The 18,490-nt window shown below is 40.3% G+C and overlaps 1 protein-coding gene across 2 annotated transcripts in view; it reads right to left on the bottom strand.

Annotated features, from left to right (window-relative positions):
- Nucleotides 1-18,490, bottom strand: part of LOC126191001 (uncharacterized) — a 51,425-nt gene that overhangs the window by 10,084 nt on the left and 22,851 nt on the right. The window contains exons 2-4 of one of the 2 annotated variants that reach the window (XM_049931683.1): nucleotides 6,220-6,499; nucleotides 4,291-4,411; nucleotides 4,024-4,166 (exon numbers count right to left, since the gene is read on the bottom strand). In XM_049931683.1, the coding sequence (XP_049787640.1) occupies nucleotides 4,059-4,166; nucleotides 4,291-4,411; nucleotides 6,220-6,499 (509 nt within the window). In that variant the 3' untranslated portion in view covers nucleotides 4,024-4,058. The remainder of the gene's footprint in view (nucleotides 1-4,023; nucleotides 4,167-4,290; nucleotides 4,412-6,219; nucleotides 6,500-18,490) is intronic. The other variant, XM_049931682.1, reaches the window with a different exon arrangement.

The following is an 18,490-nucleotide window of genomic DNA, read 5'->3' as shown; positions in this document are numbered from 1 at the left end:
TTAAAGAATTCTGTCAGGCCATTCATCTGTGAATGGGAGACAGCTGTCATCCTGCTATCACAATGTGAAACTACCTTTGGTACCAGTATTGACTGGAAAACTTTTCCACACTCAGAGATCATGACATGGGTGCTCCGTGCTTCAAAATAATGTCTTCTACAAGAAACTTCACAATTTTTGGAATTTCAGCAGTCGGCACAGCACTGGTGACAGCATAGCAAGTGAGGCAGTCAGTGCAGACTATTATCTGTTGATCCCATTTGTCAACTACAGGCACAACTCCCCAAGAAGTTGATTCCAACTGCAGTTGGGATTGGTACCAGATACCCCGGAGGTAATTTTGGCAAGTGCTTCCATCGTCGGCATTCCTTACAGTGACTCACAGTTTCTAACAGATCGGTACAGATATGGCCAGCGATACCTGCATCTGATTCTGTTTTAGAGTCTTGACGAATCCCAGGTGACCATATGTTGGAGTGTCATGGCAATACTTCGGAATGGATGGCTGTAGATGAGCTGGTATAATGAACAGCCATTACAACTCTATTGGCTCATAATTCCTCATATACAATGCTCCACTTATCTGGAATTCTCATTTAATCATTCCTGTTGTGGCGTATCAAGACAGCTACGCCACTCGGAAGTAGCCGAAATGCACGTGTTAAATTCAAGCAGGCTTGCTGAGGTCTGAAACAGGATACATAATGAATGCTATAAAGAAAAGTACGTAGCTGCTGTAATACTTATCTTTAATCCATCATTGTGGTACATCGCTCTTGATGATACAAATGAGACTCTTTAAATACAAGCACTGTAAGGCTAATGGCGCCTTGCTAGGTCATAGCCATGGACTTAGCTGAAGGCTATTCTAACTGTCTCTCGGCAAATGAGAGCAAGGCTTCGTCAGTGTAGTCGCTAGCAAAGTCGTCGTACAACTGGGATGAGTCCTAGTACGTCTCTCAAGACCTGCCGTGTGGTGGCGCTCGGTCTGCAATTACTGACAGTGGCGACACGCGGGTCCGACATATACTAATGGACCGCGGCCGATTTAAAGCTACCACCTAGCAAGTGGTGTCTGGCGGTGACACCACAATTCCCTCCTCCTTCAGATCTTCTACAGTCTTCAGTAGTGCTGGATCTTCCCTCTGTCCAGCACCCATGTCATTTAATGCAGTGATGACAGATTTCATCCACACTACTGTATTTTGCCAAATATCACTGTGACACCATACTCCTGAAGCTGCAGTTCCCATGTCACCAGTCAACCCAATGAATCCTTCACATCGGTCAGCCAGCATAGGGAATGGAGGCCCTGTCACAACAGTGAATGGTTTGCTTTATAAACATGGCTGTAACTTGTTGATAGCCCCAATGATTGCAAGTCATTCTTTTACAGTTGTAGTGTAATCATCTTGGACTTGGACAATACTCTGGAAATATAAGCTATCACCTTTTCAGCACCTTTCCGAATTTGTGCTAGAACTGCATCTATCCCTTAACTGCTAATGCTGGTGTGTAGTTCTATCTCTCCTCTCTCACCACACAATGTTAGCACTAAAGATGTCAGTGACTCCTTAAACACAAGGAAAGACCATATTTGCACCTAGTTCCAAGAAAATCTGGCATCTCCGTGCAGTAGTTCTTACAAGGGACATGACTGGGACAGAAGTCCTTTAGGAATCACTGGTAGTATAAGCACAGAAAATCTGTGGCAGCTCCTATTTTCTCCAGACAGGGACGGACTCCATTGCCTTCCACTACATGCCCCAAGATTTTCATTGCTTTGGCGGCAAACGGGCAATTTTTCAGATCCATGCCAAGGCCCACAACCTGAACATTCTTCATTACAGTTGTCAGTCAGCTTAGATGTTCTTTAAATACCTTCAAAACAATGATGTCATCCAGATAGCAAAGACATGTCATTCATTTAAGGTGTCAAAGCAGGTTATGCATCAAATGTTTGAAGGTGGCTGGAGCAGTACACAGACCAAATGGTATAACACCAAACCCATAGAGGCTGTCAGGAGTTATGAAACCAGTCTTTTCCCAGTCAGCGTTATCAACCTCAATTTGCCAATAGCCTGTATTTGTGTTTATAGTTTAGAAATACTTTGCTACTTTGCAATCCAGGATGTCAGCATCAATGCGTAGCAATGGATGGATGCCTTTCTTCGTAATTTTGTTCAGCGATGCAGAAGCATCGTGTGCCAGCCTCCTTCTCCACAATGACCACAGGATGGGTCCACGGACACTCTGAAGGTTCAATGATGTCATCATGCAGCATCATCTCCACTTTCTCTTGGATAATCTGCCATTCAGCCAGCAACACTGGCTAATTGGTGGATGATCCCCAATGTTGATAAAGTGTTTTACCATGGACCACTTGGTCTGTCTCTCCTCCACTCAGGTTTACAAAGCACCCAAAAATTGACAGAGAATGGCTGTCACTTGCCAGCATTGTTCCTTGGTCATTTGGTCAGGCCAGATCTTGTTGGTCGTTCAATAGGCCAAATGCAACTTCCTCCCCTGTTTTGTCTGCAGTGGTAGCAGTTCAAAATTCTTTGTCAATGACACTATTGCTGCGTTTTCTGTTCAGATGTTCCTACACACATACCTTTAGGGACGGGTTGTGGCTGCTCATGACAGTTAGCGATCCGAAGTTCTCCTTGACCACATACAGTGTTTATGATCATTGCTGGCATGTAGATTTTGTTTGTAAGCCTAACAGAAGCTTCAAAGTTTAACAGGGCATCCTGACTGATGACTGGAACTCATTTTGATGAAGATGGCAGAATAACATCTTCAATGGCAAAAAACCACCCAGAGCAATCTTATTTTTGTATGGTTGTTGGAATAGCTTTGTCAATCTGGAGGCTCATACCTTCCACAGTCTATGGCTGCTTATCATGCCTGCAAAAAGTCTCATTCAAGAATAACATTGTCACTGTTAAAACAATGAATTCAAATATATATAATGATCAATATACCTCTTTTTCAACATTCTCTATCATCTCCTGGCATATGATGCTGACATTCATGACTGCTACCTCTTGTGCAACCGGCCTGACATTTCTAGCTGCTGTATACCGCTATATTTCTTCTCTTACTATCTGGTGTATCTGAGAACGAGCTCATGGTGGTCTTCACAACTGCCATATGGACCACATTCAGCAGCTAATTCTTTTCTGTTGCATTTCTGCTATTCCCTGACACCACTTTATGATTTCCTCTGTCACTGTGACATCCTTTACTAAAAGGGCTTAGTGCATGATTTCTGTAACTCCTTTCATTAAATGCGAGATTTTGTTGGCTTTTGTCAGGTTCGAATTCACAATGAGGTATAGGGCCAAAACATTCTGTATATTCTTCTGTGTCATTTCCCCATAACACTGGGCCCTGTTCTTCAACTAACTGGAGTTCCTGATGGTTGCCACTGAATTTTTCCTTCGGTTTGGCCTGGAGTATCTTCTCTTCATTGTTCTCAAACCACTGCAGGGTTATGCTGTCCAAGTAAAAATGCACATTTGCCACAAATCACCTCATCCCACCTATTGTATTTCATGACTTGACTGAATCCAGTCACTTTGTCACTCTAAGTAGAGTAGACCCAGAAGGAGGCCACTGCAACTGTGACCGAAACGCTGGTTTTTCTCCAGCAGCAGGTGTTTTATACATTATGACATGGTACCATACCCAGATAACGTTTATTTCCACAGCTCAATTGTCAAAAGAAGCACTACATTCTGGAAAAGTGTGAGTATCAGAGGATTTTAGGATTTTGGAAAATATATATCTCAAAGAAACGAATAGGAATGAGAACCCATACTCTGATACATACTCTTTCACTGAATAAAATATTCTGTAGTATTTTCTTGTGAGCAATAATCTTCTTGTGAATTAAACTGCTGGTACAGAACTTTTGAAAAATAAAATCAAAATTACTTATGAAATAAAGAGCAGAACATTTCCGTAACATGATACATTAACGTTAATTTACTGTCACATATCACTACATATACTCACACTGGGCGAAACTCATCTACTTTATACGTACTGATTCACAGATTTTTCCATTTGTTACATTCAATCACTTTCCTGAGCTGATCCTCCACATGACTGTAAAAGTTCTCAGTACCTTCAATCTTGTCAAGGTTTTGTTCTAGCATCTAAAATAGGAGAAGCATTTGTTATTACTTTGTAACAACAATAACTCATTCACATGAAAATTTTAAGCTAATTATTCCAGTCTTTGCAATTTGCATGACAAATGTTGGAGTGAAAGGTCCTTACCACTATGTTTGTATATCCAAGGGCCTCTGATAGTTGTAACTTAAATTTCATGAGGCCATCTGGTAACTCAGATTTGTGTAAACAAACAGTTGAATCCAGTACTTCTACATTTATCTGTGTGCTGAAAAGAAGGACGTTGTATGTTGCTGGTATCTGGTATATAAATTTCAAAGGCATATGTGTAGCCTAATGTTCATGAAGATAATAAACCAGCTATAAATAAAAAATTACAAATAATCAGAAATCAAAGGGTAGACACTATCTTGCTTTTATGTGTTTTGCATTGTGCCACTTGTTATGCAAATGAGAACTAGCTAATCTAACTGTATTTCAATTTCTTTAGTATATAGCTGCTCTGTTACAAGGAGAGAGGGATATAAATGTGTGGCCTTGCTTCTAGAAGCTCTGTTGATGATGGTGACACTTAAATATGTCCTAATGCACGTGACTTACATATAAAATAGTCACTTCAGGATAAACCCAACACTGCAACTGCAGTGGGCTAGTTCAAGTCAGCAGATGAACAAGTGGTCCAGTCATCTAATCAACCGTATATTTTCAAAAATAGATATGTGATACAACTCAAGTCTTCTACAAGGGTTAGCAAGATAAAGAAAAGTAAAGTGTGATTATAATTAAAGTACAGCTACTCACAGAGATCCAGTGTGGGCTGGTAATTATTGTACAGCACTGAAATTCTGATGTGTTAATGTGGAACCAATTTACACTGGAAAAAATTAGTTCCAATTTTGACCAACAGGTGCAAATCTGGCACTGTGAATGCAAGAAAGATGTTTTCATACATAATGGATTAGTAACGGGACACGGGCAGAAGAGGTCAAACAAGTGAGAAAGGCACAATGTTGATTTTATTATTTACCACTGTTTACATAATTTGTTCAATGTGGTCACTACTGTACAGTGCCACATTTGCATCTGGTGGCCAAAATAGGAAATAATTTTTTCCAAAGTAAATTGGTTCTGCATTTGCATATCTACCAAGTTCCACTGGCTTATGATAATTACACCCCACAATGGAACTCTGTGAGCAGCTGCACATTAATTACAGCCACCCAGTACATGGAAAGAACAAATACTTAGCGATTGGGAATTTGAGCAATAGTCTAGAGTTGAGTCTGCCTAAGTAGAGCCCTGACAGCTAGCTGCACTGTTGCCTGCTCTCAACTGCTAAACGCAAATGGCTGCAGGTAGAAACAGCAGCAGTATATAGAGCTGTGACAATTCTGTAGCTTTGCCATACAAATGTTTACAAAACTGCATTGCGTGACTGGTTGAGGTAGTCATGCAAAGTTGTTGCGTCCAGCTCACTGCAACTCTCAAAGATTTTCTTACACCAATTCAACTAAAGGAATAAAATTCCTAATTTTACATCTATTACTTCTACAGCAGGTATAGTGTTTTCTGTTGAGATTCAGAAGAGATCCTGCTACTGAGTTTTAAAAAGAGTATGGAGACTGGTGTTGTAAGAATAGTATACGTAAACACCAGCAACACCTGTCACTTTGTTTCAGCTGCTCTCCTGCCCCCACTGGGTATGCCCTTAATAAGAGACCAATCTCGTCACTGAGGATCCTGATAAACTTCTATACATCTATTTCTTAAATTTATTTTACAACACTAGGTAACCATTCCTCCTAAAGGAACACTTTGGATCTGACACTGAATGGTTGAGACAGTCTGTGTACCTTATCAAAGTGTGGAAGAAAAAGACTATATAAATATAATGCTGCAGGGGAAAAAATTGGGAAACACAATTATTTCTGAAATTATTATGTTTGAATGCACCACAGCAGTTTCTAGCATTCATCATTGCTTTATAGGAAAGTAACTAGAGACTACAGGATACACACAGAGATATCAGTCAGCACTTATAAATCAAAAACATTTTCAAATGACAGTTATAATTACCCATCCGATGCTTCAGCTGTTATTCCTGCTATGTAAATATGTGGCACACTAAATTCACATTTTACTCTGCTTAGTTTTAAAGTTCCAGCAAGATTTTTCATGGCCATTAAAACATTGCAGAGTTGCTCTCTTCTTTGCAAATGAAGTTCCAACTTCGGTTTCCAAATTTTCAACAAATTCATTTCCTTCAAAAGTTCAGTTTGAACAATGTTTGGTCTCTCTATCTGAACAGCAGACAGTAACAAGCAAAAACGTGAATTATGCCGAATTCGCTGTTTCCCTGTGAATAATGTGAAGCTGGTTATGAATACAAATACTATGTTAAGAAAATCCACTGAAATTACATGCAAAGATGAGGACAGTTGCCACACAAAAAATTGGTAACATCTGCAAAATTTCCAAACAGACCACTACTATTTGTGGAAACTGCAAACTAAGGACAAGGCATATCATTACAATGAAATTTACTGCACAGTTTAGAGACATGACAAAACACCAGTGGTTAGAACAAACCAAAACACTTGGCATTTGTCCGCTGCATCGCTCAACAATGCAGTCTGTCCAACTGTGTTCACCACTGTTGCGTCTAACACATACATTGTCATCACTGATGGACAAGTTGAAGTGGGACTTTTATGAAAACATTACAGTTTGTCATTCCCAAATGCCAGTGATGGTGCATGCCGTGCGTACGCAACCCCCCCCCCCCCCCCCCAAACACACACACACACACACACACACACACACACACACACACACACACCCAAACACACACACACACACACACACACACACACACACACACACACACACCGCAGTCTGAGGTGCTGGAGGCTTCTGGTCAACGGAAGTCAATGCAATGGCAAGCATGCCACCAGTCCACCCTCAGCAGGCAATGCCGAATCATCTGTGCGGACATGTCCATACTATTGGTAGTGCTCTGACAGTGAGCCAACACTGTGTGAAACACTGTTCTGTCATTTACAGTCATGTGGCCTAGTTGGCAGTTATCCCATGCTCTGGTCACACTGTGTGATCCAGTACTTGCTCGTCGCAGTGTATGACCCTCTTCTATCCACTGGTTCTACATACATATTACTGCCATAGAAGTGTGCCCAGTACATGTGGCAACATCACAGTATGATAAAACTGTTTCTCAGAAACAAATCATTCTGCTCTGTTCATACTAACTCACATGCATATATTGTGCCCTTTGATGTCAACAAGGCAGATCAGCACACACTTGCATGTTTCCACTTCAGCTGACTGCTCTGCACCAACTGAATGTGGCATAGCACCAACCTGTCTGTTCTCTCAAAAGAAGGTGTTTCTGGGCCCATGTGCAAGCCCTTTCTCTGCATTCTTAACGACATATTATGGTTCCATTGTTCTCCACAAACTTCTATTTTGGAGTGATTCAGACCACTCATTCTAAGCATTGCAATGTTCATAAATTGGAATGTAGCCTTCAACAGGACATATACTGTGACAGTATACAAAACATGAATTTAGCAACTGACTAATGGAAATCATGCAAAAAGTTAAATACAGCACAGCATTCCAACACAAAGTTTTCAGATACACTATGAACTAGTGGTAATATGATTACCTCAATATTACATACAAGTGGTCTTGTTAATAATGTAGAAGTTTATAAGTATACAATAGATTTCTGAGCAGTGAATGCGCTCCATTAGTGATTAATGTATTTCAATAGTAAGTAAATGCAATGGGAGTAGAGGGCACAAGAGTGGCAGCTAAGCCCCATTGATGGTTTTATGGTATGATTGCCCTCCATCACCCCATCCTTGAAGAAGATTTCGAGCATCACACCAATGGACTTGTTACGGAAAGTTGATGAAACAGCTGGGAATCAAGTGCTGAATTAGCCAAGTCTGGCCAGAATGTTCCTTCTGGAATGTTTTACAATGTTCCAGAAGATTCAAGAAATTTTACAGAATCTTTCACTGTTCTGTTTTGCTGGGGATACAATCCAGCTCAACAGGGTATATATAGGTGAAGGTGAGGCACGTGCATAAACTTACTTTTGCAAATCAGTTAAATAGGATCAAGGAAAAGTGAAAGTCATAAAAAGTGAAATAAATTTAAGGCAAAGTGATTAGCTTAAGGTAGTGAACAATGACTTAGTGGAATTTTGGCATGTTAAGTAATATTAACAGAGTGGGATCATGTTTACCATTGTCAAACATTGTTGAATAGTTCAGTGAATTCAAGAGTATTTAGTATTTTTGAGCGTTCAAGAGTATTTTTGAGTGTAACACTCTTAAATATTTACTTTTTTTTTAAAAAAAAAAGTTAATTTTTACTACATTTTCAAGTTATCTTTAATATCTTCAGAAACCCAATGAAAATGAAGGCCAAGTACAGCAGTTTTTTCTTTTTTTCAGCTAGTTCAAAATAAATGGATAGGAAACAGTTGTTATTGGAATAAATTTCCATTATCAATAGCTGACAATAATTTCATTACATAACAAAATTACAAAAAAGATAATTGCATGGAGTCTGACAATAATCTTGGTAAAATGTGAACAGAACTACCTGCTGTTCTTCATCACTCTGTGAGACAGTTATTTTGTAGTAGTTTACTATACAACAACAACAACAACAACAACACATATTTTATCAGCACACTGTCTTTTAGAATTTTCATTCACACAGAAGAGATGTGTTTAGCTTGCTTATAGGGTCATTTTACCTGAAATGTAATGCAGTTTCCGGTGGTTTTATTGAGTAACAGCAAAGGTGATACAAGTTTCCTGACATACGGTGTCAGTAATCTTCTGCTTATTATGATGTTAGGACATATGGTATGTTACAATCTACATCTACAGCCATACTCTGAAAAACCACGGTGAAGTGCATGGCAGGGGTACTTCCTATGGATTACATGGGGAATAGAGGAAGAATGATTTCAAATGGCTCTGTTTGTACCATAATTAGCCTGATCTTGTCTCCATGGTCAAAGGAACAATTTGTAGGGGGCTACAGGAAATTTCTAAATTTCTCACGTAACTGAGATTCGTGGAATTTTGTTAGCAGGCTTTTGCAAGGAAGTTTGCGACTATCTTTCAGTTTCTGCCAGTTCGGTTTTTCAGCATTTCCACAACACTCCCCCATGAGTCAAATGGACTTATCACCATTTGTGCTTCCCTTCTTTGTTACTCCTATATAACATGTGCCTCACACACTTGACAAATACTGAGCGAGGTGGCACAGTTGTTAGCACATTGGACTTGCATTTGGGAGGACGATGGTTCAATCCCGCATCCAGCCATCCTGATTTAGGTTTTCCATGATTTCCCTAAATCTGCTTCAGACAAATGCCGAGATGGTTCCTTTGAAAGGGCACAGCAGACTTCCTTCCCTAATCCGATGAGACCAATGGCCTCATAGTTTGGTCTCATCCCCCAAATCAACCCCAACTTGACCAATATTGTAGGGATGGGTACACTGATTTTTGTTAGCAGTTGTCTTTGTGGAATTATAGCATCAGGATCCTACCAAATGGGCTAAGGGCTACCACCTGTCAAGCCTATGTGATCTTTCCACTTGGAATCCTCGCAAATAGTTGCATCCAATTATTTGTGTGAGTTGACTGATTCCGATTGTGACTCACTGATACTGTAGTCACAGTGTTTCTGAATTTTGTGTAGTGCACAATTCCGCATTTCTTAACATTTAAGACATGTTGCCAATCTTTGTCCCACTTTGAAATCTTGTCAACATCTGATAGAATATTTGCGCAGCTTTTCTGCAACAGTACTTCATTATAAATAACTGCACCATCTGCGGAAAGTCTGAGGTCACTATTAATATTGCCTATCACGCCATTAATACATAACATGAACAGCAAGGCTCCCATCATGTTTCCCTGGGACTTTCTTGAAGTCATGTGTACATATGTCAGTGACTCTCCATTGAAGATAACATGCTGCGACCTTCCTGCCAATAAATTCTCAATTATTCAGACACAAATTTCATTTGATACCCCAACTGATCATACATTTGTTCATAAGCATTGGAATGGTATCAAGTCAAATACCCTTCAGAAGTCAAAAAATACTGCTTCTACATGCCATATTTCATGACTTTCAGTATGTCATGTGAGAACATTATATGTTGGGTTTTGCTGACTGATAATTTCAGAATACATGCTGCCTGGCATGGATGGAGTCATTCATTGCGAGACACCATCTTAGATTGGAAATCAGAATATATTCTAAAATTTAAGAATACCTCATTTGTTCTACACTCCTGGAAATGGAAAAAAGAACACATTGACACCGGTGTGTCAGACCCACCATACTTGCTCCGGACACTGCGAGACGGCTGTACAAGCAATGATCACACGCACGGCACAGCGGACACACCAGGAACCGCGGTGTTGGCCGTCGAATGGCGCTAGCTGCGCAGCATTTGTGCACCGCCGCCGTCAGTGTCAGCCAGTTTGCCATGGCATACGGAGCTCCATCGCAGTCTTTAACACTGGTAGCATGCCGCGACAGCGTGGACGTGAACCGTATGTGCAGTTGACGGACTTTGAACGAGGGCGTATAGTGGGCATGCGGGAGGCCGGGTGGACGTACCGCTGAATTGCTCAACACGTGGGGCGTGAGGTCTCCACAGTACATCGATGTTGTCGCCAGTGGTCGGCGGAAGGTGCACGTGCCCGTCGACCTGGGACCGGACCGCAGCGACGCACGGATGCACGCCAAGACCGTAGGATCCTACGCAGTGCCGTAGGAGACCGCACCGCCACTTCCCAGCAAATTAGGGACACTGTTGCTCCTGGGGTATCGGCAAGGACCATTCGCAACCGTCTCCATGAAGCTGGGCTACGATCCCGCACACCGTTAGGCCGTCTTCCGCTCACGCCCCAACATCGTGCAGCCCGCCTCCAGTGGTGTCGCGACAGGCGTGAATGGAGGGACGAATGGAGACGTGTCGTCTTCAGCGATGAGAGTCGCTTCTGCCTTGGTGCCAATTATGGTCGTATGCGTGTTTGGCGCCGTGCAGGTGAGCGCCACAATCAGGACTGCATACGACTGAGGCACACAGGGCCAACAGCCGGCATCATGGTGTGGGGAGCGATCTCCTACACTGGCCGTACACCACTGGTGATCGTCGAGGGGACACTGAATAGTGCACGGTACATCCAAACCGTCATCGAACCCATCGTTCTACCATTCCTAGACCGGCAAGGGAACTTGCTGTTCCAACAGGACAATGCACGTCCGCATGTATCCCGTGCCACCCAACGTGCTCTAGAAGGTGTAAGTCAACTACCCTGGCCAGCAAGATCTCCGGATCTGTCCCCCATTGAGCATGTTTGGGACTGGATGAAGCGTCGTCTCACACGGTCTGCACGTCCAGCACGAACGCTGGTCCAACTGAGGCGCCAGGTGGAAATGGCATGGCAAGCCGTTCCACAGGACTACATCCAGCATCTCTACGATCGTCTCCATGGGAGAATAGCAGCCTGCATTGCTGTGAAAGGTGGATATACACTGTACTAGTGCCGACATTGTGCATGCTCTGTTGCCTGTGTCTATGTGCCTGTGGTTCTGTCAGTGTGATCATGTGATGTATCTGACCCCAGGAATGTGTCAATAAAGTTTCCCCTTCCTGGGACAATGAATTCACGGTGTTCTTATTTCAATTTCCAGGAGTGTATATCAAACAATGATTAGTCGAAGTTACACAATCTGGACCACTAAGCTTGGATTTCTGCCATTTTATCAATCATTAACATTGGTGACCACATATCTGCCATTGAGGATGGGAATTTGAAATGGAGCCTGGTATGGCATTTCTGAGCACACTTCCTGATGACGGACTGAATAGTACTGAAGAATTGAAGAATTCATTACAAAGTGATAGATGAATTGTGTCATTTTACAACACTGACCAAGAACAATGAGCTGATGAATTCTTGGCTACTGTGCAGCTGGAAAACAACGCTGCATTTCATGTTCATTATTACCATTTACTGTCAGCTTCAGGAAGCCAGTCTACAAGGAAGAAAAAAATGTCTGCAATAAAGCTCCTTCACAAACATCAACTGTTCTGCTGTCAGTATCAGTTGTAATAACAGCATATATGTAACATATTCCAATGAGTCAGTATTTTCATTAGCCGGGGGGAGGGGGGGGGGGGGGACCACACACAGACACACAGTGTTACCTGCAACACTTTCAAGAACAAAGAGTAACCAAATCAAATAAAAACCCAAGTTTCTAACAACTGTACCACCTGATGGGGGATAAGCAGCACAGCTGCCTGATTGTACAAGGACTGAACCAAAATGAATAAAAAAAGTGGTTTAACTCCTTTATTAGATAGTGCAGAGCATTCAAATTATTGCCCAACATGGTTTCCATCAAAAGCACAGTTACTGAACCCAATTCTTAAATCATCTAAACAGGCAAGTGTACATTGTCACACACACTTCTTCATGGTCATTTAAGCCTCATTTTTCTATGCCATTGATAAGGCCAATAGACTAGCACAATTTGCTCATCACTAGATTTGTTACCAAAAAGGTGTGTGGTCTCACTCTGTCATGGTTGGTTTGGATTGCTTTCAGATCATTCCACAGTCTCTTACTTCCTTCTTGTTAATGGGTTCTCTAAGCTTCTAGGTACAATCACTATGGCTTTCTAAGCTGATCACTGGGTCTTAACTTTAAAATTCACAGAAGAAGACGTGACAAAATTTCATGGGCTAGTATTCTGTTCCAGATCACAAAGACATGAGCACATTTCAACTCCTGTCACTAGATAGGAAAATAAAATGTTTGCAGTGGCTTCAGATGCTTCAAGCCAGTTAAATCAAACTTCAGCCTTCCTTTCTTTCAAAGTAGGTAATGACTGCCAAACTATCTACTTAACACAGACTTTGCTGAATAAATAGCAACCTTCCTTTGCCAAGAGGTCAACAACAAAATGTTGCATCTACTTGAAATTTATTATTCACCAAAGAGAAAGAAAAGGGAAAACATATTCTGAAGCACACTCTGTCACACACTTCAGCGTGCTTTCCAAAGCATGGACATTGGAAAGTTGAAACTCCTTGAACATGGTAGCAACTATAAAACACACGGTTTAAAGATGAACATGGTAGCAACTATAAAACACACGGTTTAAAGATGATGCACTTGAGTTAAACAACTATTTCAGTCATCATCTCCATATCACTGAATGTGACAGTGTCTTCTTAATAATTCTCCTCCACCATTCCAATGCAAATAACATGCAAAGAATGCTAGGAAGAATGGTGAAAATTGATTATGCTGAGCACTCTTTAGTACTGCTTAAGGTTGTTTATTATACTCAACCTTTCTCTCAGCTCACCCAAACCCATTCACACTGCACACTAGGAATGTAATGATACACACTCCAACATACACCTCCAAAAGTAGATCTATTGATGAGAAAGACAAGATCCTGAAAGTAAATCGTCCCTGGTGATTCTCAGTAGAGTGATCTGTATATTGTTCAGCAAAATGGCTTAGGATGCAAACATAGACATTATTGAAGACACTGTGGAAGAAAGTTTGTGGATGCTCCATTAATTTGTTAATATATCAATCCCATACACCTAAGGGCAGCTCAGAAAATATCCTGTGCTGTTGTTGGGTATGGAATGTTATTTTAAAATCAAGGTGTGAAGGTCCAAGGATTTTAAAATATGGACTGTCAGCAAATTGCCTTTTTAATTGCAAAGAGAGGGTTTAGAAAGTTGTTAGCAATGAAGAAAAGCAGTGGAGCCAAAAATTCTCAAATCATGTGAACAATGGAAAATTCATCTACACATCACTGCACATTTGTAATTACAGAAAGGGGTTTATTACATCTACATCTGTACTCGGCAAACCGCTGTGGAATGCACAGCAAAAGGTAGACCCCATAGTACCATTTATTAGGGCTTTTTCCTTCAATTTATATACGGACCATAGGGTGAATGATTGTTTCAATGCTTCCATTTGTGTCATAATTAACATAATATTGTCCTAACAATACCTATGGGAGCAATATGTGAGGGTTGTAGTACAGTAGATACCTAAAGTCATCATTTAAAGCCAGTTCTTGAAACTTTGTTAGTAGACTTTCTTGGGATAGTTTCCATCTATCTTCAAGAGTTTCCCAGTTCAGTTCTTTCACCATCTCTGTGATACACTCCCACAGGTCAAACAAACCTGTGATCATTTATACTGGCCTTCTCTCTATATGTTCAATATTGCCTGTTAGTCCTATTTGGTATGGGTTCCACACACCTGAGCAATATTCTAAGATGCGTCACACGAGTGCATCTGTCTTTGGGCAGGTTCTAGAGTTCCACAGTAATGTGAATTCCAATTAATGTTTTCACAACATTGCGAAGTTGAAATATGAGGAACATGCTATACAATCAAAATCACTTACTTTTTCTGAAGACCCAAGTATGTGTTATTTAGTAGTTAATTTCTTGAACATTCATTCGCCTTCCTACCCCAAAGAAAACATTACAGTAACAGCTTTCAATGACAAAAAAAGGCTGTAAATTTTTTGGTTAAATGAAGGAGGGTGAAAATGCTTTCAGTTAAGCAGTGTGTAATGCCTGCAAAATCTGAATGTGAATTGTATAAATGAAATAAAGATTCATACAATGTATGAAATATGCACCAACACAAAATTTGCGAAAGATTGAAAGAAAAACTGTCCTAAAGATTTAGAACTGCTCTTGACAGCCAAAGCACTGAGGGAGATCTAGGAGACTGGGCACTCTGAATGGCAAGTGAGATGAAAATTACTGTCTTCCAGGCTTATTTAACCTAGTTAAAGAAATCCAGGAAATTGTACAAAAAAAGGAGGTCACAAAATTACAAAGTTTACTTGAAGTAAATGTGTAGAGCAGATGTCGTTAATGGTAATACAACAGATAAATTCATAGTGTTGTAAGGCGAAGCTTCTGTTATCCACTAAAATGCTGTAAGTCAATTAGTCACTTTTGTGCAAGAACTGTGTGCAAACTGCACTTTATCATCTCGAGTGAAAAAAGACAGACTTTTCAGTTGATGAATGCTGTGATACATTCTTATACAACAATGCCAGTTATATGTACAGTGTATTACTGTGTACACAGCTCTATATTTGTCTTCAGGCACCTCAAAGCAAATTAGGACCAACAATTTATAAACTGACTCAAGTTGCAAAAATCTTGTAATCCAGGTGTAGTAAAATTGGGAAAAATGGGAGAGAATAAGTTTCAATATTACATCCAAAACTACTTCTTAGCAGTTGCAGCAAATAATTCATTACTTTTGATGGAATCTTCACCTGAGCGTAACAATATCTCTGTCTTCAGGATGACAACAGAAAGCCTATTAATATAATCTCGATTTCACCCAGACCTAGTGGTGTGATTTAACCTCTCGATATAGAATTTTCTTATAGTGGAAAGCAGTTTTTTGAAACTGTTGGGCAATACACTTTCCAACAGCTCTTTCTAATTTCATATTTATCAATGGAACAGTATTGTTAACCTTCAGACATTTCTGCTTTGTCAGTTTGCATCACCACATTTTATGAATTTGATCAAGTATGCCCGGTATGCAGAACAATAGTCTATCAATTCTTCCTCCATCACAATTTTGTCTAAATAAAACTAGTAATTACTGTGAAGTGCCTGAATGCATTACTTTTTCTTTTACTGAATGTCACTGGTGTAAGGGAAATAACTGTTTTCATCATCCAATAGACACTTCGCATCTTTGTGATGACTACATGGAATAAACAAGGAACTGTTTCGTTGTCAGTAAAATACACATTACTTAAAAACTGTGATAAGACATAATAACTGTGCTACAAGATTTATAATAAAACACTTCACGCCAACAAATTAAAATCACTGCTGATGTAAGTCATCTGTAATGTCACATCATTTACTGCTTTGACTTTCTTTGCTCTGCTAGTCACTTGTGTAACAATTACATCATCTGCAACAGTTTAGCTTTCGATATGAACTGCAAGCTATTCAAAAATTAATGATTTCAGGTATTTTTGGTATGGTGTAAGTATTTATAAACCATGTGTGTACACTTTAGACTTCGTGTTATGCAGCATTGTGTTCTCTTACCATGGTGGCAGCTGCTTATTTGCGGATTCTCACACTAGGCAGGGACGGTTATAAGTTGTTCTTTGTATTTAACATTTTTTTAAAAATACTTGTGAATCTTAGCAGCTAAAATTTTGACAGTGCATTTCTTGCAGTGTATTCTTCCTGTGTTGGAAATTTCAGGGTACGTCTCGACATGTCAGACTGGACCATTCCCTTGAGTCAAATACTACTTGGATATTGAGAAATACTGCATCAACCTGACTGCCTCGATCCATGCCTTTCAGGATGTCACACGAGAAAAGTGCAAGTTGGGTTTCATACTATCTATGTTTTCGAAATCCATGCTAACTGGCATGGATAAGGTCTTTCTGCTTGATTTACCTCATTAGGTGTGAGCTCAGAATATGTTCTTAGATTCTAAAACAAATGGATGACAAAGATATTGGATGGTACTTTTGTTGATAACTTCTGCTACCCTTCTTATAGACAGGTATGGCCTGTGCTTTCCTGCAACTACTGGGCTCAGATTTTTGTTTGACAGCTCTGCAACAGATTAAAGTTAATTGAGGAGCTAACTCAGCTGCAAACTGAGTTTAGAATCTGATAGGTATTCCATCAGCTCCTGAGGTTTTGTTCAGTTTTAATGATTCCAGCTGTTTCTTGATGCCACTGACTCTAATATCTATTTCTCTCATCTTCTTAGTACTTTGTATTATACCTATTATGCACTAGTCTTTGTTTCTTTAAAAGTCTTCAGAGTAATTGTATACTAAGGAGGATCTTTTCCATAATGAACTGTTCTACTGGGTACATCCTATCCACTTGAGCCCTAGTTTCACTACATGCTTCTGTCCTGACGTAAAAGTTTCAAGTTCCTCATTGGGATATGACCCTTGTTTGGGTAATTTACTGAACATACAAATCTTCCTACTTGTTTTAGTGACCTTGTGTAGTTTGGTATTCATTGACACTAAAACTGCCTCATGATTAGTGATAAAAGTTTCAATGCAGACATTCTCAAAGAGGTCAGGTTTGTTTGTTGCCATTAGATCTATATACTTCCATTGTCAGTGGCATCCTGAACTACCTGTTCTGGGTAGTTTTCAGAGAAAGCATTTAGCAATGTTTCATAGCATGTCTAGCCATACCCGCCACGAACAAAACTATAATTATCTCAATTGATAGTTGGATGACTCAAGTCTCCTCCAATGATTACAGTACAATTAGGGAACTTAATGTGTCAATGCCAGTATGCTTGCTAGACTTCAACCTGTCTTGTCTAAAGCTTACATGGTCCCAATGAGAGCCTATTTGTGACACTGAAACCTCTCAGTCCATGATCAAAACAGATCCACTTTACATCTGAACATGTACAGTAGCCACAGCCTTCAAGAGCCTATTTCCAAAAGTCAGAGGATGATTCTACATTTTAGAGCAACAACTGTTTTACTTTGCTGATAAATTGCACAGTGGGACTCCTCGAACAGGTACTAAAATGTCTCTTAAAGTGGATCCGGAAAGCCATGAGACAACACTCTGGTTAAAATAATTCCCAATATGCATCTCTCAACCGCTCCCTTAGGGTTTTTCACATTAAAAGGCCATGTCTCACTGCCACAACTCTAACCTGGTTTACACACTAATTGCAAAATTTCTATTCCGGGCACAGGTGTGAACGTTCTCAGAGCATTCTGAGAACACTTTTTGTGTTGTGCAATCTCCTTACACAGCTCCCATTTCAGTTTTGAATTTTTCGCTATCCTGGTGAAATTGAATTTATGGTGTAGCATTGAGACATTTACACTGATAGAAATGGAAAGTGTTCCACCACGAAGCACCAGTCCAACATTTATCAAACTTTGGGAAGATGTTCATCACTTGACAGGTACTACACCACTGAACTTTTGTTCTGTTCAACTCTGATGTCCACCATCATGAACATCAGTTTGAAGTGCGACTCCTAAGGACACAAATACACTCTTGTATTTGGTATGGCATGGAAGCCAACAGCCTCTGAATGTCATCTTGAGGAATTTCTTGCAATGCCTGAAACACATTCTTTCTCATGTATGAAGACTGCTGAAAGCATGAATGCACAACTCTCCCCATCAAATTCCAGATATGATTTATGGATTAGAAGTCAGGCAACTGG

This window comes from Schistocerca cancellata, chromosome 6 (assembly GCF_023864275.1).
Source record: "Schistocerca cancellata isolate TAMUIC-IGC-003103 chromosome 6, iqSchCanc2.1, whole genome shotgun sequence".
NCBI classification, from domain to species: Eukaryota; Metazoa; Arthropoda; class Insecta; order Orthoptera; family Acrididae; genus Schistocerca; species Schistocerca cancellata.
This window is presented reverse-complemented; position numbering and strand designations above follow the sequence as displayed.